This window comes from Geospiza fortis, unplaced genomic scaffold (assembly GCF_000277835.1).
Source record: "Geospiza fortis unplaced genomic scaffold, GeoFor_1.0 scaffold2, whole genome shotgun sequence".
Classification (NCBI taxonomy): domain Eukaryota; kingdom Metazoa; phylum Chordata; class Aves; order Passeriformes; family Thraupidae; genus Geospiza; species Geospiza fortis.
Window position 1 is genome coordinate 3714249 of NW_005054366.1, and position 21173 is coordinate 3735421.

The window sequence follows — 21173 nt, forward strand, 5'->3', positions numbered from 1 at the left end:
GGAAGCTTGAACTTTGGCTTTAATACTTGTCTTAGCAGCTTTGGGGGCTTATGAGGGGGGTTCATTCAGGCACTACCTGCTGTTTCTGAGTTTTCTGAAGCTGAGCATACCTCCTGTTGCCTGACTTTGTCAGTCAGTGCCTGGCTGTCATTATCTCTGGCAAATGGAATATCTGTCCTGCTGTAAGCTCCTATGTGTAGGCATGCAGGAGCAGGGAGCACGAGAGAGCTCTTAATAGCTCTGTCCTGCTGCTGTACCTTCCAGAATGGTGCCTCTACTGTAATTTAAAAAAATGTAATTCCTCCTTTGAAAATAGGTGGCTGCAGCTTGCTTTGTCTGTGCTTTGGAGTGTGACAGGTTTTGCTGAGCAGCATCAAGTGCACTGCTGTGGATTGTTTGCCATAGTGAATGTGCTTCTAGCTTGAAAAGCCCAGGGATGTTTCAGTACCTTTCTTTGCTTACCAGAACCCTTCAAAATGGAGTAAAATCACTGCTGGCTATTTGAGCAGTAGAGGTGGTGCACTGCCAGTGGCACAAAGCCTTGTGCTGAGATTCCCAGAGGGAAACCAAGAATGACTATTTTTAAACATCTGACATACTGAATGAACACGTGACAATTAAATGCACAGTAAATATCCAGCACGTACAGTAATTTCTAGCAAGTGTTGCTACATTTAAATCCAAATGGCTGTTGTGTTTTTAGGGTGTGTGTGTGTGTGTGTGTGTGTGTGTGTGTGTGTGGTTACTTGGGTACAGTGGTCTTGTGGAGTTCCCTGTAGACAATTGCTGTTGTCCATAAAATCATCTTTGTAAATTCCCGTCTGGCTTAATGCCTCTGTCTGCAGCAGGAGAGCAGAAACACTGGGGTATCCTTAGCTTAATGATTAACAGCACAAGATTGCTCAAGACGTACAGTCCTAAAAAGTTCAATTTTTATCTGCCAGTAAATGCATCTGTTGGGTGGTTTTTGTTGTTGTTTGTTTTTAAACCATGGAAGAGCTATTGGGAGCATCGTCCTGTCTGATGTATGACAAAATTTCATTTTCATTCCAACAGATTCCAGTTCATGCTGAGTCAGCACTTTGCATCAATTTAAGGCATTAGGAGAAAATTTTCTAAGGTTTGTGTATCAGTGACTCTGCAGGCAAGAGTTCCTCTATGTCCAAGGGCACGTATGTGCTGGTCTGTGCTGTGCAAAGCCACCAGCAGTGTCACAGTGGGGGACCAGCTGCAGTTCAGTGCTACAAGGACCCTTTTGGTCACCCCAGGAACAGATGTCCTCAGCTCAGCCTGAGCTTATACAAGAACATTTTAATACTCAGGATCTCTGTGTTTTCTCCAAAGAAACTCTGGCTTAAGGATCTTTGCAGAAACAGAGCTGGGGTCCCCAAGAGCAATGAGTGGATGTGAAGCAGCAGTGTGTCCTCACACCAGGGAGGGCTGATGGCATGCTAGGCTGCATCAGCTGGAGTACAGCTGTCCAGCTGAGGGGTTTGGCTCCTTCTGTTCACCTCTTGGGAGTGCCTGAAGCTCTGCTGTCCTGCCCTGGGCTCCCTGGGGTATGTCAGGATTGTGAGCCCACTGGGAGGCAGTGGAAATAGGTGGGAAGCCTGGAGCACATGGCATTGGAGGAAAAACTGAGAGCTACTCTTGTTCAGATTGGAACCTGTGAGGACTGGAGACCTTAATGCTCTTTCACCACCTAAATGGGAGATTGCAGAGAGAACAGAGACAGACTATCCCCAAAGCCCTGTGGTTGTTGATGGAGAACCAATGAACACAAGTTTCAGCACAAGAAGTTCCAATTAGCTAGGAGGAACAGATTTTTCATCCACCGTGAATGTGCCAGATGTTAGAGCAGGGGCCCAGAGAGGTTGTGAAATTTACTTTCTTGGAGGTATTGACAACTTGATTGGACAAACCCTAGCAAGCTGATCTGAGTTAGTCCTCCTGGGGTGTTGGGAAAGAAGCTTCAGCCTCCTTCCACCCTAAATCATGCTATGCTGCCGTATTTTAGAATCAAGAGCTGCTTCCAGTGTAGGCAGCTTCTCTTTCAGAGCAGTAACAGTTGCACTGTTCTGTGTTGCAGGTTTTTGCTGTGGCAGACCAGATCAATCTACTTATTTCTGGAAGCCCTTTGTACGTAGGAGTAATGTTGGTTTGAGCAGTCAGTACAGAATCCAGCAGCAAGACTGTTTACAGAGAATTCACAGCCAATCAGTGGCTGTGTCTGGCCCATAATAAGGTTTTGTCTCGACTCACAGTTGCTTTCCTCAGTCAGTTGAAAGAATCCTCTTTCAAATGCCTGGTGTTCACTAAATATCATGGGAAGTCAAGTCAGTCTTCAGAGCACTGTGCCTTGGAGAAGCAAAGCCAAAGCCCCAGGAATGAGGTTGCCCTCCACCTTGCATGCCATGTTCCTTGACTCTGGGTAGGTAAAGTTCCATGCTGTGTGCACATCTGGTGCTTTGCAAGGCTCTTCGTAGGCCCATTGCTCCTATGCTGGAGCAGTGAGACACGAGGAGTAAAGTCTGTCTGTGACGGACAAGCTTGTGAGAACAAGCCCTCTGGTCACAGTACTTTCTCTGCTTGTTTGACTGGAGATGAATCCACGCTGGCTGATCCACTGATCAGACAGTTCTTGCCTCTCCTCAGTGTCCTACACCAAAAGGAGCTTTCCAAAGAGAAAGGGCAAAGAGCAGAGCAATGAACCTCTGTGACATGAACATCAGTGGTTTGGCATCCTGAGTGTTCTGGCATCAGCGTGTAGCTTTGGTGACTGAAAGGGGTGAAGGTGTTTCCCCTGGGTCAGGGCAGGAAAGCCAAATGGAAGTAAACCCCTGGATGAAGTTAGGAACTTCCTTGGTGCTGAGGTTTGGGCTACCTGCTCTGCATTTGGCACTGTGGAATTTAGAATGGAGAACACGGCCTCCCTGTGCTTCCAGGCATCATGTTTTGTTCCTGGAATTGCTTGTGAAGTGGCCAGTTCATCCTTCATCCTTTGACTAACCCTGCTTTTCTGTAGCTGCATGTAGTGGGTATGTGTTACTAACACCTTCCCTGCCTTTCCAGGGTCACAGTGCACCGGGCTGTTTAGCACCACTGTGCTGGGAGGCTCCTCCAGTGCCCCCAACCTCCAGGACTACGCACGCAGCCATGGCAAAAAGTTTGCCAGCAGCCTGACATACAAAGACGGTATGTGTGTTCCCTGGCAGCAGGGCGGTACTTTGTGGACACTGGTGTCTCAAGATGTGCCTGTGGCACACACTTGGACTGCTGAAAACAGTGCCAGTTGAATGTATGTATTCATCAGCTCTACAATGGTAAATTTTACCATGCTGCAAGAAGTCATGATTCTTGCTAGGACAGAAGGGACCTAACATTGTGAGAGGAGTTTTAGGCTGATGTGTGGTATTGCTGGGGTCTGATTTTGGTCTGATGTTTTAATAGTACTTGGCTGTTGTGAAGGGGAATTTATTGGTCCAAATATTAAATCAGTTTGTCCTGGAAGGGAAATCCAGCAGATCACATCATCTTGCTTGCCTTGATCATCTTGCTGATGCTAAAATGAAGCTCTTTTTGGGGCAGTAATCCTTGCCCCATGGAAGGTGGAGCCATCCCAAAGACAGAATGATATGCTTGGGCATGGTTAAGATGGGCACTAGAGAGAGGCTGAGCACGTGGCAGTCTGAGGTAGCTTTCAGGAGGCAAGGGCAATATGCCTGAGGTAAGTGAGTTGCCATGGATGAAGTATAGCAGATGAAGTACTGGAAAGTCTGGTTTCTGTGCAGCTGTGCAAAAACTGCCAGGAAGGTCAGCAAGACAGTCTGGTGAAGGCATCGGGGCCAAGGTTACAAACACTCTATGCCCATGGCTGCAGGTGCTGCAGCTGCGCCCTGACCTGCCCCCAGCACTGGGTGCAATGCGCAGGGAGCAGCAGAGTGTTGTTGTTTGCAGGGAAGTTGGGGCACAGGGGACAGACTGAGCTATCCTGGAACAGCTGGAGGGTGTAATGCACAAGTGCAAGTGTCCACTGTGGTCCTGGTAGGAAAGACACTCACTCAAACTCTTCAGTGCTGATTCACATACCATTTGTTGGGGCACTGATTTGAGGAGCTCTGTGGGCAGGGTTTGCACAGCATACTCTGACAAGGTTGGAAATCCACCTAAGGTTTCCCAGCGTTTGAATGGATGGATGTAAGGTTGTCTGTATTGGATGTCTTATCTTTTTAATATTTTACTCAATGCAGATTCTGAGTGCCTTTCTTATTGGGATTGTAAGGAACATTAACATTGATGGATTTCAAAGTGGGAAGAGGATTAAGAGAGTAGTTTGGGAAAGACAGGATGTTGGTTCATCTGGATTTTTGTCCAGTTTTGAGGTGAGGAAAATGGCCTAGCAAATCAGTTCCTGTTGGAACTCTGTAGGTGCCACTATGTACACTAGCTGCCTGTGCTGCTTTTCTTGTATAAGAGAAAGCTGAGCTGGTTCTCACCTCCTCAGGGCACTCCCAGCCACACGTTGGGCTGTCAATGATGGTGGCAGGGAGGGTGAGATGGGAGTGTTCTCAACCCCAGCGTACCAGTCTGAGCTGCCCCAGGCAGCAAGTACTGGCTACTCACAGGTTGCAGAGTAAGCTGATGGCGTTTGGCACAAAACCAGGATATGAGGCACAGTGGAGCTTCTGAAAAGGCCAGCAAAGGCCCTGGCAGCTGTTCTTTCCTGACTCTGCAAGGAGTGGGAGCCCAAGGCAGTACTGATTCTCAGCGAAAAGCATCAGAGACTGCTCTGTGCCCAGCTGGGCACAGAACAGACCTGCTCAGTCCTGGTGCTGGGCTCCCTGCCTCTGTAGGCTGTGTAGCAGGACATGCCTGCAGCAGGCTACAGGCATTTGAGGCCATGGACTCCTGCTAAGCCTCAATTCAGCAACAATGATTTCCCTCACCAAATCCCAACTGCATCTCTGTGTGCTGAGATGCAGTTGTACCCTCAAGTACCTAAAATGCAGACTTAGTTGACTAGCATGTGTCTAACACAGCTCAGAATTATAAATTTTGATGTTACACTTCTGTGTTCATGTTCCTTGGCATGCCCTGAGACTCTGTGCTGTCGGTGCCTTGCTGCAGTAAGGGCATTTGGAGGGAAGGTGTCAGGGGCTTGGGAAAACAAGGAGAAAGCAGAAGGACATTTAGCTTCTGGGGAAAGTAGTTTGGAATGTGAAACGAGCCCTTGATCTGCATGTTTTCGCTTAAATGGGCACTACTGCAGTGCTGAATAATGGAATTGAATCCAAACATCACTACACGTGGTTGCAGTCAGTGGCACTGCAGCTACAGCAGACTCTTGGACAACATTTGTTTTAAGACCTGTTCCACACTCTTTAGACTAATGACACTGAAAAGCAGCACATTTTTGCGTGAACTCTTTGGTAGTTTTTCATGGCTGTGATGCTTCAAGGTGCAGTGTGTGGCATATAGCGCTTCACCAGTGTAAACTTGCCTTTTTCCAGGGAAGTTTCAAGGGCCCTTATTTCTGAAGTCTTTTATGCTTGGAGCTGGAGGAGGGCTAAGAAACACTTCAGCAGAGAGTTTTCTGAACCTCAAGCTGAGGGAAGGTCCGTGGATGGTTGTGATTACAAGTTGGCTTGCCTGAAGCCAGGGATCCAGTAAACTGGGTCAGTGCCATTTCAGTTGTTGTGCCCTCAGGGCAAGGGGAGCTATGGGTCAGCTGGAGATGGTCACCAGCTGACTGCAGCTGCACGGCTTAGACACTTCCAAGGGACTGCAAGTGTAGTGAAGATTGTCATGCTGTTTGTTGAGTTTAAAGAAAGAAAAACAATTTTTAGGGCTGGTACACTAGAGGAGGAAGTTCCAGTGAGAGTTCATTTTAGATACATTATATTGCCAAGCCACTGCATGTAGGAGCACACTGGGAGTATGGAGCATGCTTTGGTGCACTGATGAAGGGGATAGGCATACACAGCCTGTGCGCTAGGGAGAATGGATGCATTAAACATGAAAGGTAAATAAAAGGGTTTTCTACTATTTCCTGAAAGATCCCCAATAGCAGTAAAAGGTGTGATTGGCTGAGGTCTCACATCAAATCCCACATATAGATGGTCTGATCCAGGCCATTCTTTTTCATTGTAGCTGAGGAATTTCCAGTGTGGGGGAAAAAGCAAAGTTTCCAGTCTTTTTTTTTTTTTTTTGTGTGTGTGTGTGTGTGTGCATGTGGAGCCTAATCCATGTCCTTTAAAGCCTATCTGTTTGCACCCCATTAGATGCACAGTGTCTGTCCTTGCACAGTCTTTCTGATACGTGATTTGTATGGGAGAGCTTGGCCTGGCCTGGGGCATGGCCAGGAGAAGCCTGAGGACCACTCTGACAGGTGTATCCCAAAGCTTCCCCCATACCGAAATGTTTTGAGTAGAGAACTGTAGAGGCATGTCTTCATGGGTCTTTTCCTTCTTCCCTGCTCGGGTGATTTACCTTTAAATTCATGAATAGTTCTGTATAGCTTGCATTAAGAGGTTGTTTTGAGCTGTACCTTTGCTGGAACTCGTTAGTCCCTCTGCAGAGCAGTGTTTGTTTTCCTTGGGCAGCGGTGAATCCTGAGAACAGTCCTCCTGTGGTGCTGCTGCTGCTCGCTGGGATGTTTGCTCTGGCGGCTGTGAGCATGGCCTGGCTGCATTCTGCACTGGACTGAGCCTGGTGTGGTGGGAAGGTGTGAGTTGCTGACTGAGGGTGACTGAGAGTGTGGCTGAGTGTGCAGTGCTGGGGAGGCCCTGGCAGAGTGGTGCAAGGGCTGGGCAGATGCAGAATGCTCCAGTCGGACCCACAGGCAGAATGTTGAATGCCACAGCAGTGCCAGTGGGAGCAGCTGTTGTGGGGGTCAGGACGGTGAACCTGAAAGCGTAATCAGGTGTATGAAGGTCGGGGGATCCTTTGAAGCAGGCTGTTAACTGAGATGATCTGTTTTTATTTCCTCAGAGCTCTTGTCTATGCCAGCCGTAAAACGATTTTCTGTGTCGTTTGCAAAGCATCCGACTAATGGTATGTTTGCTTTCTGGATTTGATGTTCCCTCACACTTCTAACCCTATGCTCACATTCACTTTTCTCTGCACACGTTCTCCTCTCAGCCTTCTTGTGGTTTTTTTGTGTTTGTGTATCTGGTGTCCAAACATGCTTCACCTTCCTCCATTGTCTCCTTGTGACTAATGTGCTCACTCATACCCTGTCACTGCTCAGTGGTGCCTCTGTTCTCCCCTGAGGTGTTCTTGTCCCAGGGGAAGAGGCAGAAGCCATGGCTCTTTGAGTGTGCTGCTAAAGCGGCCTTTAACTCTGCGGTGACATTGAGGCCTTTCGTCGTGCTCCTTGTTGGGAGGGTGGGGATCAGGGGGAGGATACCAGTGGACTGGGGGCTGATCCTCATTCCATATCATGAAGCATCAGCAGCTTAGGTCCTCAGTTTCTACACTGCAGATTTGCAGAATGAAAACAAGAATAACACTAGGACAGCTGTGTGTCACCTGGAAGGGCCTAGTGTATGGTGGGAAAGAAGGAAGTGCACCTGGTGTATCATGTCAGGAGTGCTGGTAGCCTCCTGTTGTGAAACCTCTCTGTTAGGCTGGTCTTGTGGTTCCTCCAAGCATGGTGATGTTGGCACAGGTAGGCTCACCTTTTCTGCAGACGCTACCCTGTGGAATGTGTCTCTCCAGAGCTCTTACTCGTCTGCTGTTGGTGGATGGTGCTGGCTTGGGGGGGAGGGGATGGGCATCATGCTGCCTAGGGTGGCATCACCTGCTTCATCCCATCCTGCCTGTATCTCTGGAAAGGTTTGGTGACAGATGTCGGACAGATGTCGGACAGAGCGTCTGCTAATTCACGATCTCTGCTCCATGTTGCTACTTGCCTGACAGCCAAAGTGTGAGTCTATGAGGTTATAGGCCACTAGCTCTGTTGTAGCAGGTGCCTTGAACCAGTGTTTACTCTCCAGCTCTTGCACAGATACTTCTAAAGAGGTTTCACAGCACCCCTCCTCTTGCATGGCTCCTGCTGCTGAGACAAGTTGGAACCAAAGGAGATCACTGAACACCACCAAGTATTTCTGCCTGATGTGATCAAGGCAGCTTGCAAATATGAAGACATCCTGCATGGTGTAATCTGGAAGATGAATGAAATTCAGAAGACTGTTCTGAAAATGAGTTTTGGGAAGGATGAAAAGGGAAAGGACAAATCACTGTGGCTTTACTGTTTCAAATAACTAAAGGGAGCCTATTCTCTGTGTTTGCTTGGCTTTGGTTTTCCCAGAGTGGCCAATTGCTTGGTTTGTCTGTATGTCTGGACAGCATTGGAGCTCACATGGTGTATGTCAGCAGGGTGTGTTGTTCTATCTTTCCTGCAAAGGTTGTACCAAGTTCCAGCCTTTTGTAAGACACGTTGTAAAGCAGTTGCCCCTGCTCCAAATATGATCTGGTTAAACCGGGCATCATGTTTCTCCCAAAACACCAATTAGTATTTCTGATGGCAAAGAGCTTCTTAATCAAGAAAACAAAGACAGGGGTCCAGCAGGTGAGAGCTCAAAGTCAGGGATATTTGATCTAGGATTGGCTCTACTTTGAGCAGGAGGGATGTTTACCCCATGAAGCACTTAAAAAGCTGAATGCAAAAAGTGTTCCTAGCTCTGAGTCTGGATTTTGTTTCTGGAGAGCTGTCTCTGTGTGGTGAAATGGAATGGGTGAACCAAGGTAGTGGTCAAGCATAGCATCAGGCCAGATGGTGTATGCCCTGGTCACACAAGCCTTGGATGGGTGACAAGAGTCCTGAGGCTGTGTATAGAGAGAAGGCATGCCTGCATGCTGGTATCTTGTCTGCCATGCAAGGCTATCACAGAAGGTTGCACAGGGCTGTTCTCAAAGACAGGGAAAGTCACTGCTTCTGTGCTCCCTCTGTTCTTCTGCACCCTCAGCACTTTGCTCTCAGTCAGACCCTGCTGTTCCCGAAGTCCCTTGCACAGCCTCTGCTCATTTGATGCTGGGCCATTTGCTCTCACCCTGTGCTGATGTACCTGGCTGCGCTTGGATGCGGGATTCAAACACTGTTGGCAGTCTTGGCACTGCTGGATTTCTCATCTGAGCTGCTGAAGGGCGAGTCTGGCCCTGAGCCTGATCCTTTTATCTAGCCAGACCTGAACTGCATTGGACTTGGAATGTGTCCTGAAATTTATTCCCTTGGCAGACTTTCCTTTACAAAGATGAGCCCTCATTGCTCAGGCAGTGCCCTGTGCTGCAGCTGGGCAAAGCCTGGGCTGGGTGGGAGTCTGGTCTGCCCTGGTGTTGCTGCGGGAACATAACTCTCAAGGGCATTCCCGACCTGCTCGCTGTGGGAGGGATTTGGCTTAATGTGTGGCGTGTGTCCTTCTCACCCAGTGGCCCTGGTGCTGGCAGCTCCATCCCCACATCTCCGCAGTTTCTCTGTCCCCCAGCTGTCCCTGCCCCTCTCCTCTCACTCTCTATGGCCCCTTTCCTCCAGATGTGTTGGAGCACCAGCACGTTGCCCAGTTGCTACGCCGTTTTTCCTCTGACTGTGCCACGAGCCGGACCATCTCCTTGGATGCCACCCTAGCCCATCACCTGCAGCAGTGCTCCTACCACCTGCGCCTCTTCAGGAGCTGGCTGATCTCAGGGCAGGATGACTTGGAGTGTCTTTACGGTACTGCACGCTGCAGCTGCCTCTGTCCCATGCTCTTGTAGCTGAGCAGGGACCACTGTCTGCTTGAGAGTGCAAAGTATGCTTTGCTTCTGAAAAAGGAAAGTGTTTCCCTCACCAAATCCCAAAGGTCTCTAGGCTGCTGCTGCAGCAAGCTGTGTGGGCTGTTGTACCAGCAGTTTTGGAGCCTTAGGCAGGAGCCTTTCCACACGGAGCCTCCACTCCCCGTGTGGCTGTAACTGCTCTTTCCATCTTTGGCAATTGTTTGTTGCCTCCTTCCTTTAGCCAGGGTAAGCCTTAAGCTCCCTTCAGGGAGCTGCTGAGCTGCTATTGATGGGATGCCCTGCTGGCAGGATGCTCTGTGCAGGTCTTGGTGAGCTGCCACAGAGTGTCCCCTTAGTAATGGAGGAACCAAAGTGAGTAGTGAGAGTAGAGGAAGAGATTAAGGAGGTGCTGCAGCTGGTCACAAGCTGAGTGAACTTGCTGTGGAAATTTTGGGGAAATGAGTGCTTGTGGGTGTGTTGTATCTAGAGAGACTGAGTTAAGACAGGGTAGAGCTGAGCTTCTGTGTGGCTGCACTGCATGGCATCTTTCCTGCCTGATAGGGCCTCTCAGTGTGTCCTGTCTCTGGTGGGAAGAGGTAGGCAACTTCAGCATTGAATCCAGATGTTGTCAATCAAAGCTTGCTGCTGTTTCTCTGGTGTTTTTCAGCCTCTGTCACAGACGGGAAGTCTGATGCATGGAGGCCTTGGTGCTTCTCACACAGGCAGAAAGACTGCTGCTCCCTGAAGGAGGCAGCGAGCTGGGGCTGGCTGCTGAGGTTCACTTGCACCATAGGAGCTGCTCGGAGCATGTGGCTTGCTGAGCTGTGTGGTGTGATGCATGGATCCCCTTTTCCATTCAGACCCACAGGTGGAAAGGGCACAGACAGTGCAGCCTTCCATGTAGTGAAGCAGCAGGACCAAGCATTTTCAGAGCCTGGAAGATGAGAATTTTTCTTAAGTCTGTTTTTCCTTGTTATGGCCCTTTCTGTCAAGCAGACAGATTTGGAGACAGTTAGTTGCTTTTCACATGTAATTAGGACAATTCCTTGGTCTCCTCGCAACAAATGCTAAAGAGGAGCAAGGACTGCTTCAGGGGAAGAGATGCTGGATCACAGCAGACTGCTCCAGAGCAAGGGCTGAGCTTTCCCTGCTGCAAGTCTTGGCCCTGTTTGTGAGCTCGGGTGGGGAGAGAAAATGAGCTCAGTGCTTTGGACACAGCAGGCTGCTGGGAGGTGCCTCCTGCCCCAACACAGGCGTTAGGTGCTCCTAACTCCTTACCAGTGCAGCAGCCCTCCCAGCTGGAAATCAAATATCCACCATCAAGTTCATGCTGTTTTCCCAGTCCATAAGCAAGACCTCAGTTCATTGATATGCTGCTGAGGCTCTTCTCAGAGCAGACATGGTTGACAGCCCAGGTTTCTTCCTTGTGAAAACTGCATTCTTCTGTCCTCTCTTGGCTTTCCACTGTACTTCTATCCCCACAAAGGAAACATGAATTAGAAGATAGAATCAGTGAGTCAAAAGTATGCAGTTGGCATCCATAGTTGGAAAGAAAGTGGAGCCCTGAAGGAATGTCTGGGAACCTGTGTGGTCATAGCTGGGAAAAAGAAACGTGTGAAGTAAGTTCATATTGGTAATGAATCCCACTGGTGCTGAAGCCAAAGGTCAGCTGTGGACAGAGAGCAGTCCTGTGATGATGAGCAGGAAAGTAGCAGTGATGTCCAGTATAAATGAATTTAAATTACAAAGGGAAACAGCCCCAAACTCTTATATATGAAATAGTGGGCTCTGATCTGACCATCTCATCACTTGAGACAAGGTGGAAAAGGTAGAAATTTGCAAAATTAGAAATCTGGGAAGGCTGTGTGTAATAGTGGTCTGAGTGGCCTGAGGGAAGGGGTGGGGATCCACAGTTTTGTGTAGATACAGGAGCAAGAAGGTTTCTAATGCAGTGAGTTGAGATACTTTGGACAGAAGTGGTTTTTTCCAAGCTCCGTGCCACGGTACCTGGGGATGTTGGGAGCTTAACTGAGTTCAAGGGGAAACGAGAATATGGAAGAGACAGATGATGTCCATAGCAATTCTGAGCTGTGGGTCACTGATGTTTGGAGCACGTGACTAGACAGTCACATGTGCTGTCTAGGCTTGTGACCCTTCATATACAATATACATGTGGCATGTTGGAGTTCGTCCAGGAAAATAGGGGTGGATTGATGATGCATTTCAGAGAGGAGCCTGGTGAGTGTTTTTGTTTGTGCTGAGACTGGACAAGTGCTTCATCAGTTCAGAAGAACTGGCATGCAGAACACTGGCACACAGAACTTCCTCTGTGGGCTGCTGTTGGATGTTGGTACAAAATGGATGGAATTCTGTCCAGTTTCTCATGCCATTGCCTGCATCACAGACTCCTGCCCTTCAGGCCCCAGGAAAGAATTTGGGGGAGCTTTGGCAGTAGCTGCACAGTCAGCACAGGGTAACTGGCAGTCAAGGATGGTTCCTGTGGCTTGCTGTCACATTTATTTTTCTTGCCCTTTCCCAAAGGTGTTGAGTCTTTGCTAACTGCGTGTGGTGCAGCAGTGGTTGGAGCCTTCACTGGAGACAGGGATTGTGATCCGTAGTGGTAGCTGCTGCCTTGGCTGTGCTGTGGTGGCATGAGCTACTGTTGGCCTCTTCCCCAGCAGCTCAGCAGGTCTAGGGAGCTGTGCAGGGAAATGGGGTCCTGTACACAAATGAAAAGGAGTCCTTGAACACAGTACTCCTCCACCTTGAAAGAGGAAACTTTGGCTATTTTACTCTGCTTGCTTAAGAGTAGTGCAGTGCCACAGCACTGTGCAGAGTTGCATGAGCAGGCACCTGGCACTTTGGGGATACAGGTATATGATTCCACATCAGCTGTGTGTCAGTGTCTAATGTTTCTTTTATTGGTGGACCTTTGATTTCCTCATCTTACTAGAGGGGAGCCCAAGCACTCAGATCCCCATTGGTGCCCCTAGTGTATCTTGTAACATTGCTTTGCCCTATCTTATATTTAAACTTCCTTTTTTCTTTGGAGACCCCAACACCTGAGCCAACTTTGGCCCCTCTCAAACCGGATTCTGTTGTGAAATGACATTAGCCTCAAACTGTGCTGCTCCACAACTATCTCCCGTGACCATTTTAAGATTTGCCCTCACCTTTTTCATTTAGCTCTGTCTCCCAGGAGGCCTCTGAGAAAATAGAGGACGTTCATTCTTCCTTGCTCAGCACTTCCGCTCTCAGGACTTCTCAGCAACAGACACAAGAATGTGGTCTATTTTCTGTGTCTTATGTTTCTTCATCCTAGCCGAGGATTTGTTATCCTTTTTGTCTTGAATTATATTTGTAGGTCCTTTGTGGCGTAGGTAACCTTGTGAACTCTCTGGAGGATTCTTTATCTCCACCAACTGTTATTTATTGCAGGGAGCACCTTCATGGCTCGTGCTCCTTGCCTCTTGCAGAACTGGGTTAGGTGAGGATATTGGAGCAGAGCCTGTCCTGGAGGTGACTGGAACAACTGTCTGCAGTACACAAACAGGTGCTCCAGGGCTTCTCCTGAGGTACTGCCAAGCTGCAGGGGTCGGTTTTGTCCTGTTGGTCTGGTGGGCAGACATCCTACTACAGATTGCATCAAGAACTCTCTTACTTTTTGCATTTCAAAGTATTTTTCCTTCTCTGTAGAAGCAAACACAGTTTCTTTCCAGAGTCTTTTTGAGGTCCTTCGAGGAGACTGGGGGGCCACAGAATGGAAAGCCCAACCCTGAGGAGTTGAGAGGCCATTAAACTTGAGAGGTGCAGAGCAGGGGGCAGCCTCATTCCATATACCCACGGACTCATCTGTTTCTTCCTTGCTCCTCTGACAGTTCAGGTTGGCTTGGTTCCACAAGGCATTTACAGGAAGCTGGGATGAAGAGGAAGATGCTTTGCTATGATACTCTGCTGGCTTGAGCAGCAAAGGATTTATTTCTGAATGGTTGTGATGCAGCTTAGCTCTGAGAAAGTGTCTATTACACACTGAGATGCCTATTTGTGCTCATTCTGGGTTTGCTGGCAGTGAATTCTAGTTAAGGGGACAAATAATTCATTACCCAGCCCTTCCTTTGGACACAGCCTGTCAGGGGTGCACGGGGGGCTGCTGTGACAGGGAGTTTCTGTGGCTCCTTGTGGCTGCTGCAGTGTGTGCTCCCTGCTGTGGGGAGAGGGGGCTGTGCCAGCCAGGGGGTCACCTGCGGTGGGACCTCTTTAATGGAAATTCTGTTGGCGCCACTTCGATTCTGTTTGGCCTCTGTAAGAGGGGGCACTGTGCCAAGTTCTCCATCATGGCTGTGTATTTTAAGTGTCCCAGGCTCAGCAGCAAAAATGGCAGCTGCCAGATACTTTTCTTCTTCTCCCCTCCATGTGTACCCAGGTGCTTGCTTTCAGATCTGTATTTGCATGGGATTGCTTCGTGGTGATTTTCTTGGGTTAGAAGAGATGACCTGAGGCCTGAGTGTGCCTGTTGTTTGATTCCCAGAGTGCCCAGCTCCTTCAGCCATGACTGCTCCTGCATGGATTTTCCCTGCTGTTTCCTCTCTTCATTTTCTGCTTGGGTCTCTTTCCAGGTTTTGAAGGCTGTTCCATGGTTCCCACCATCTATCCCCTGGAGACCCTGCACAACTCCCTCTCTTTGCGGCAGGTGAACGAGTTCCTGACAGCCGTGTGCCGCAGCTGCAGCGAGTCGCACGTCCAGTCCACCGCAGGTACTGCTGGGCTGGGCTTGTCTCTGGCAAGGCAAGGAGCACGCCTGCTCTTTTACGTTCTTGGGACAGATCAACCTGACAGGACTGCAGATAAGTGCAGTCCCTAGAGCCTGTCCCAGAGTGTTCTAGCCCAGGAATGAGCCATGGGACCCAGCTCAGAGCCATCCTAGGCCACTTACATGACAAATAATCAGTCAGGTCTGTCTCTAGCTGATGAGTACGGTGATGAGGACACTGACTCCAGCTCTGGAAATCTTAGCCTCAGATTCCCAGGAGCTGATGGGCAGGCATGGCTCTGAATTGGCACTGGTCTTTAGCTCTTCCCAGAGCACCCGCTCGTGACTGCTGGGCTACAAGCCATTCCTTTTTGTCTGTTGGAATATTACTGATCTGTGTATTCTTTTTCTTGAAGCTTTGTTTGATTCAATGATTGGGAGCCAGATCCCAGGAGACCCCTTTATGTCCCAGCGAATCCTGTCGTCATCGTCGTTGCCGCTGCGCCAGCGTTCGGATAAACCCCCCTGGTGTGAGTGTGCTCCACGCTCGGTCAGGGCAAATGCAATGGGCAGGGGGGGAAGTGTGTGAAGTCAGCAAGGTCAGCAAACCAGTCTGGCTGAAAACAGTTGTTCCATTCTCCTCCTTTATTGGATTAGATACAATCTAGGTATTGCTCTAATTTTGCTTATTGTGCAATATAAGGCAAGAATAAGCATTAGTAGAGAATCAATATTTCTTTCTCTAGTGTTGACTCTCACTCAACACTCAGGGACTGTGTGTATCAGGAACCAGGAGGAGCAAATTGAAGCTGGGACTGTTCCATAATAGTAAGGGAATGAAATAAATTGGTTTGCATTTTGAAGCGAAACATCACACTTCACATTTTGTGCTGTAACAGCAGAGTCCACTCTTGGCTGTATGCCAACATACCACTGGATTAAAAGGTAGAATTGTACTCTGTGTGAATGGGTTTTCATCAGCTGAACTATCAGAAATGTCCAAGACCAGCTTCAAGCCCCTGACAGGTCATACTGCATACAGACAGCCCTCACCTCTTGATTGCAGAACTGTGGGACTGTGACAGTTCAGGTGGGAAAATACCAGCTACATGTTTTAAGATTTTTCTTCCTCTTTGCAGACAGCAGTGGCCCTTCCAGTACCGTCTCCAGTGCAGGCCCGTCCTCCCCAACTTCTGTGGACAACTGTGCTCGTTTCAGCTTCACTGAGAAACTTTCCATCAGCCCCCCAAAAAGTGAGGAGCAGCTGACTAGCCAGTCCCCTGAGCAGGAAGAGAGTCAAGCTCCACTCAGAGAGCTTGATGTGCAGGAGGGTGTGTCTGGGCTGCCAGTAGCAGAGCCAAGTGCCCCAGAGACCCTGATCTGGAGTAAGGGCCCAGAGCCAGGCAGGATTCTGGAGCTGTGCAAGAAGGAGCTGGCAGGGGAGGATGCTAACCCAGAAGAGAAGAGCATGGGGGAGCAGGATGAAGAAAAATCATCTGGGGAAATGTTAGAGCCAAGTAACATAGGAAACCCAAAGTGTGGTGAAGGATTTGACCTGAGGCTGGCTGGGGAGACAGCGAAGCCAGGTGAGGGGTCTCTCAGGGGAATGACTGGCCTGGATCTGTCCAAGGAGATCATGGTGCCCTGTGAAGAGGAGCTGCTGGGAGAGGTGTTGGACCCAGAGCATACAGGCAAGGAGCTGCTGGGGGACAGTGCTCTGTCAGACCAGCTTTTCTCTGGTCACCTGTGCCAGGTTCAGCCACTGACTCCTGAGAAGAATGTGGAGGAACTGCAGCTGCTGTGTCAGAAGGATCAGCAGATTTAGTGGCTTTCTGTACAGCACACTGCAAGCACTTCTAAGCCTGAAAGCAGCCCGACTTCCTGCGTGGCACCTCACACAGCTGGCGGTGCATAGCAGAGAAGAAGCCACGTCCCAGGGCCACAGGACTCTGTGCTGTGGAAGAGACTGCTTTGCTCCTCCACAAGCCAGCTCTTTGCCATTCAGCAAGAATGTTTGCCTCGTTAAATGAACAACAATGCACTGGCATGGCACCTTCATGGAGCGGGGACATGGTGCTGCCTTGGTGTCCCAAGGGCTTTGTGCTCACTGGGACAGCAGCATTAGAGGACTGGTACAACCAAGGCTTTTAGGGTGGTAAGTCCAAAGAGGACAGATCCTCCTGACCTTTTGGCCCACAGCCCTCAGAGAAAGGCATTCTGGGCCCAAATTAATCAGATCCATCACAACCACCAACCTCCTCTCTGTTTCTTCCTTCTTCCTCTCTGAAATCCCACTGCTGGCCACCAAAATCAGGTCCAGAGAGTCCATGGTAGGAAAACTAGCAAAAGCAGAAAGCATTCTGAATGAGTGTGGAAAAGAAGGGTAGTGAGGGTATCAGGTTTGACTGCCGCTTGCAAGGAAACATCCCTTTGGCATGGCCTTGGATGTTTCCCTGCTGGACTGGGGCAGGCAGGAGCCTGGGGATCCAGCCTGAGAGAGGTGTGCAGGGAAGACACACACAATTGTTTTTTCTCGTCCCCAAGGATCAGGCAGGGTACAGCTCTGAGGTCTTGGTGACAGGGATTAAAAGAAACTGCTATTTTGATAATTCAGGACTATTAGAAACCAATAAGGAGAAGTCTTTATTATATAAAATGAAAAGTATTTAATGGATATTTATGTAAATGCCTTGTGAGCACAAGCCTGAGGGCAAGATTGATACGGGTGTCCCTGCCGCATCCTGAGTGCCGGCCGGGGCTGTGCTTCCCACTCCTCCTGTATTTATGGACAAGTCTGCGTGTCTGTCTGTAGCTAGGATCTCCGTTTTTGTGAAGCTGTGCCCAAAGATCTCTATGCTGTGTTGTGACAATGTGCGTTCACAGTAAATCTATGCTGTGGGTCCAGTGTCTCTCTGTCTCTGATGCTGACTTGGCAGCAGTGTGTATGTGCCAAAGCTTGCAGGTGCTTGGAACAGTAAGCCCTGCTCATGCTCTCTTGTCCTGGAAGAGCATCTGTGGTTGGAGTCAGACCTGTTGTAAAAGCACAGGCTCCAGGCCAGGAAAAAAACCTTTTTCCTACATGGGAGAACTGGTCATACTGGGGAAGAGCTCCTGTCTTCCCAGGTCTCAGATGTGGTAGAATGAGGACACTGGAATGGTGTGTCCAGCACTGTTCTGGCAGCCACGTCCCTGCTGAGCACCAGCCACATCTCCTGCCAGGACCTGTGTGTTTCTGTCCAGGGACAGTGCCAGGGCAGGGTGGTTGCCACGATGGGCCCAACACCACCTGCTGCAGGGGGTCATTCCTGAGAGGGGCATGGAGAAGGGCCCTCTGGGGTGGGGCTGTGGCTCTCAGGTGCTGACCCCTACAGAGCCTGATGCTTGTCACTGCACACCTTTGGGAAATGCACTGCAGTCACAGGACCTTGGTTAGCTGGAGTAAGACCAGAGACAGTGCTCATTTATTGAAAAGTACCTGTGTGTGGAAGTAGTTCCTGGTTTATGGTAACGGTTCATGGTTCCTCCCATCAGCACCAGGTTTGGCAGCTGCCCTGAGGTCTCCACCAGGGCCTGCACAAGCTGTGGTGTGGTCTGGGGCAATGTTGGCCTCTCTCCTGAGGACTGTAGCACAGAACCTGCTTTCTTTTTTCCTGGCATCCACCTGTGCCATTGTTTCCTTCTGAGGACAGGCAGGCAGGAACAGAACTAACTGGGCATCAGCCTCTCCTGACTGTGTTCCACCATAGGCAGAGCAGCAACTGTCCCAGTTTTCTGGTAAGGAGCTGGAAGAGTGTTCCCTTGTTGGAGGTCAGGTTGAAGTTCTGCAGAGGTGCAAAAGCCCAACTGCTGCAGTGGGTCAGGCATGGAATCCCTGGCATGCCTGTGCCCAGTTCCCATGCCAGCAGGTCTGCTGCCTGCCACAGGGCCAGAGACCCTTGCAGCTCAGAGAGTGCCAGCAGTGCTGGGCAGAGTTGCCATTCCCAAGAAGTGCAGGGACAGGTGGAGGGCTGCAATGGAATGCATGATTCTGGAACTGTGAGGAGTGATGGTGTTGCATGGCAGACAGGCCACGCCAGGCTCCGCGCTGGATTATCAGGAGCTGCTTTCCCCCCTACAGCCCTTAGCCAGCTGTCCCAGATATGCCCCAGGAGGGACCCACAGTTACCCTGCTAAGGCCAGGGGCAGGGGGCTGTCCCGGGCAGGCTCTCTGGCCTTATGTGCATGTCCCTTTCCAAGTCACAGCAAAGTTCAGCAGCTGCTGGTGAAGGTGGGGTGTTGGTGGAAAAGCTGGGGCTCGCCTAAGCTGGGAGGCTTGGGAGGGTGGCACAGCAGCCATGTCTGTGTGCTCCTGCCTACAAGCGTGGGCTCACTGAAAGAACAGTTGGAAACCACTGGAGATGTTCTCATTCGCAGTTAATGTGGCTTTATTTTTAATGTGTTGGGCTCCTCTCTTGACAGCAGTTAGTTACAGTGTTTCACATGGAAATGGGCAAAAGGACAGAACTCAAGGAACTAAATTCAAATAGAAATGTGATGCTGAAGAAAAGAATCAGGGCTCTCTTCTTAAAACATTTAGCATAGAAGAAGCTAGGAGCACAAGATGCCATTTCAATACAGTTAAGACGTTCACTTTTTTAATTACAGGTTTAAAATAGTATTTTTTACCTATTACATACAGGAAGATTACGCGTTGTTGCCCACATGCAGAAACAAGCAAAAGCAGAGTTTAACTCTTTCTCTCTATAGTGCTGTATTACCTCTGGCTCCAGGTGGGTCCTGCTGGCTCCTGTGGCCCGAGCAGGGCCAGACTCAATGAATCAGCATTTTCCTAAGTCTTTTTTCCCCATTGTTTTTTTTAAGATGGAAGGGAGTGGAGGAGAGGGGGAGATAGGGAGTGAGAGAAGCTCAAGGCAGAACAGACTGCAACAAAAACTGAAAAAAAAAAGTGGAGTCTTGAGGACAGGGAAGCAAACTGGTGTAGGATAAAGGTAGCCAAGCAGCAGAGCTGCAGAGGGCAGGAGCAGAGCATGGAGGGCAGCCTTCCTCCTGGAATCCACCAGTGGCCACACTCCTGCCTGGAGGATGCAGGTACCTCACAAAGCCTCACTATTACTGCTGCTTAGTCAGAATTGCTTCAAGTTTAAAATTGAGAAAACATTCATGTGTGGGTCTATCTAAAGTTAGTGCATTAGCTTTTACATCTAACTACGCAGAGGGATCCCAGGAGCCAGTGAGGGCCATGCTTGTGCCTCTGGTGTCTGGCATCCTGCAGCTGCCACCGTGGCGAGTGGGCCAGGGTCTCCCCAAAGCACAGTAGGCAAAACCCCCCAGCATTCCAGGGAGGGGCAGGGGGCACGTGTTTTAGTGCCTGCAATTGCCAGAACCAACATTCATGAATGCTGACCCCTTCAGGGTGCAGAGAATGACATTTATTATGCTGGCAGACACACTGTGATTCCATGGTTAAAATGAACATAGCACAGGGCAGGAATTTGCTAAAGCCCTGAGCAAGCTCACATGCTCCTAACAGGGGCCGTAGCCAAAGAGCTGGCTGTGCCTTGGGGAGGCTGCTGGCCTCAGGCCTTGTCCTACAGCTGCTGGGTTTTAGACACTGCCTTGCAGAGACATTTTTGCTGCCCACAAGTTCTCTATGGTCTTTTCGTTTGTTTAAATTGCAGCATGTTAGTATTTGTACTGAGAAAACCTCTGAACTGACACTAAAAGCATATGGTATCATGTTAACATGTATAAATTAAAATATTAACACAAAATGCAGCTTAACATTAAAAAAATAAATATATAAATTAAAATGCAAAATAGACCATTTCCCTAGAAACTCCATTTTAGTGCTAGGAGCAGGTTTCTAAGCAGCATTTTCTTCATGTCACCTGCCAGAAAACTAGCACTGTGACTGAAGTGTCCCAGGCTAGTGCAGCACAGGGCCCCAGGATGCTCATGGTGGAGTCAGCCCTCTGCTCAGGGCCAAGCACAGTGGGTGTCACAGAGGATGGAAATACTTTGTGCTGACTGACAACCATTGCAGCACAGCTTTCCATCTCATTCCTTCTTCCCCAGAGCACAGCCTGCTGCCACTCTCTCTGTCTTACAGAAAAGCTATCTTTGTGGTAAGATGTTGGTTCTCTTGGACGTGGCAAAGGCTTATGGATGCTGCAGGCTGAGTGCACCTGAACACCCCATTCCCTGCGGGGAGAACGTGTCTCCCACACTGAAACAGGTCTGTGTGCCAAGGAGGTTCTGGGTGGCTGTTCAGTAGCCACAATGCACTCACTGCACACATTCCTGTTCCTGCCAGGGCGTCCAGAGAGCAAGGACAGATGCCCACAGTGATGCACAGGCCAGGCAACAAGCTGCAAGGTGGCACCACGTGGATGAGCAGCACCTTACCTGCACTGTCAACACATCCCTGCCACAGTGTGAGGGAACTGAGAATGACTACGCTTGCTAAACTACTTTTTCCCGAGTATTTTGGGAAGGGCCTTCTCTTCCCTCGCACCACAATTGTATTCCCCACATCCTGGATACTTGGGGGGGACAACAAAAAGCTTGAACACAACTCTAAGGCTTGGAGCCTGGCACACAGGCAGTGAGGAGATGGCTGCTGCGTGCAAGCTGGCACAGCCCAGCCACAGTGGCTGGGGGCCAGCCTCCC

At 49.6% G+C, this 21173-nt stretch overlaps 1 protein-coding gene across 2 annotated transcripts in view; it reads left to right on the forward strand.

Annotated features, from left to right (window-relative positions):
- The window catches only part of PPIP5K1 (diphosphoinositol pentakisphosphate kinase 1), a 38815-nt gene extending 21405 nt beyond the window's left edge, over positions 1-17410 (forward strand). Inside the window, exons 26-30 of one of the 2 annotated variants that reach the window (XM_005424324.2) lie at positions 3073-3195; positions 6991-7053; positions 14370-14507; positions 14920-15033; positions 15643-17410. In XM_005424324.2, the coding sequence (XP_005424381.1) occupies positions 3073-3195; positions 6991-7053; positions 14370-14507; positions 14920-15033; positions 15643-16328 (1124 nt within the window). In that variant the 3' untranslated portion in view covers positions 16329-17410. The remainder of the gene's footprint in view (positions 1-3072; positions 3196-6990; positions 7054-14369; positions 14508-14919; positions 15034-15642) is intronic. The other variant, XM_031059698.1, reaches the window with a different exon arrangement.
- The last annotated feature ends 3763 nt before the right edge of the window (positions 17411-21173 follow it).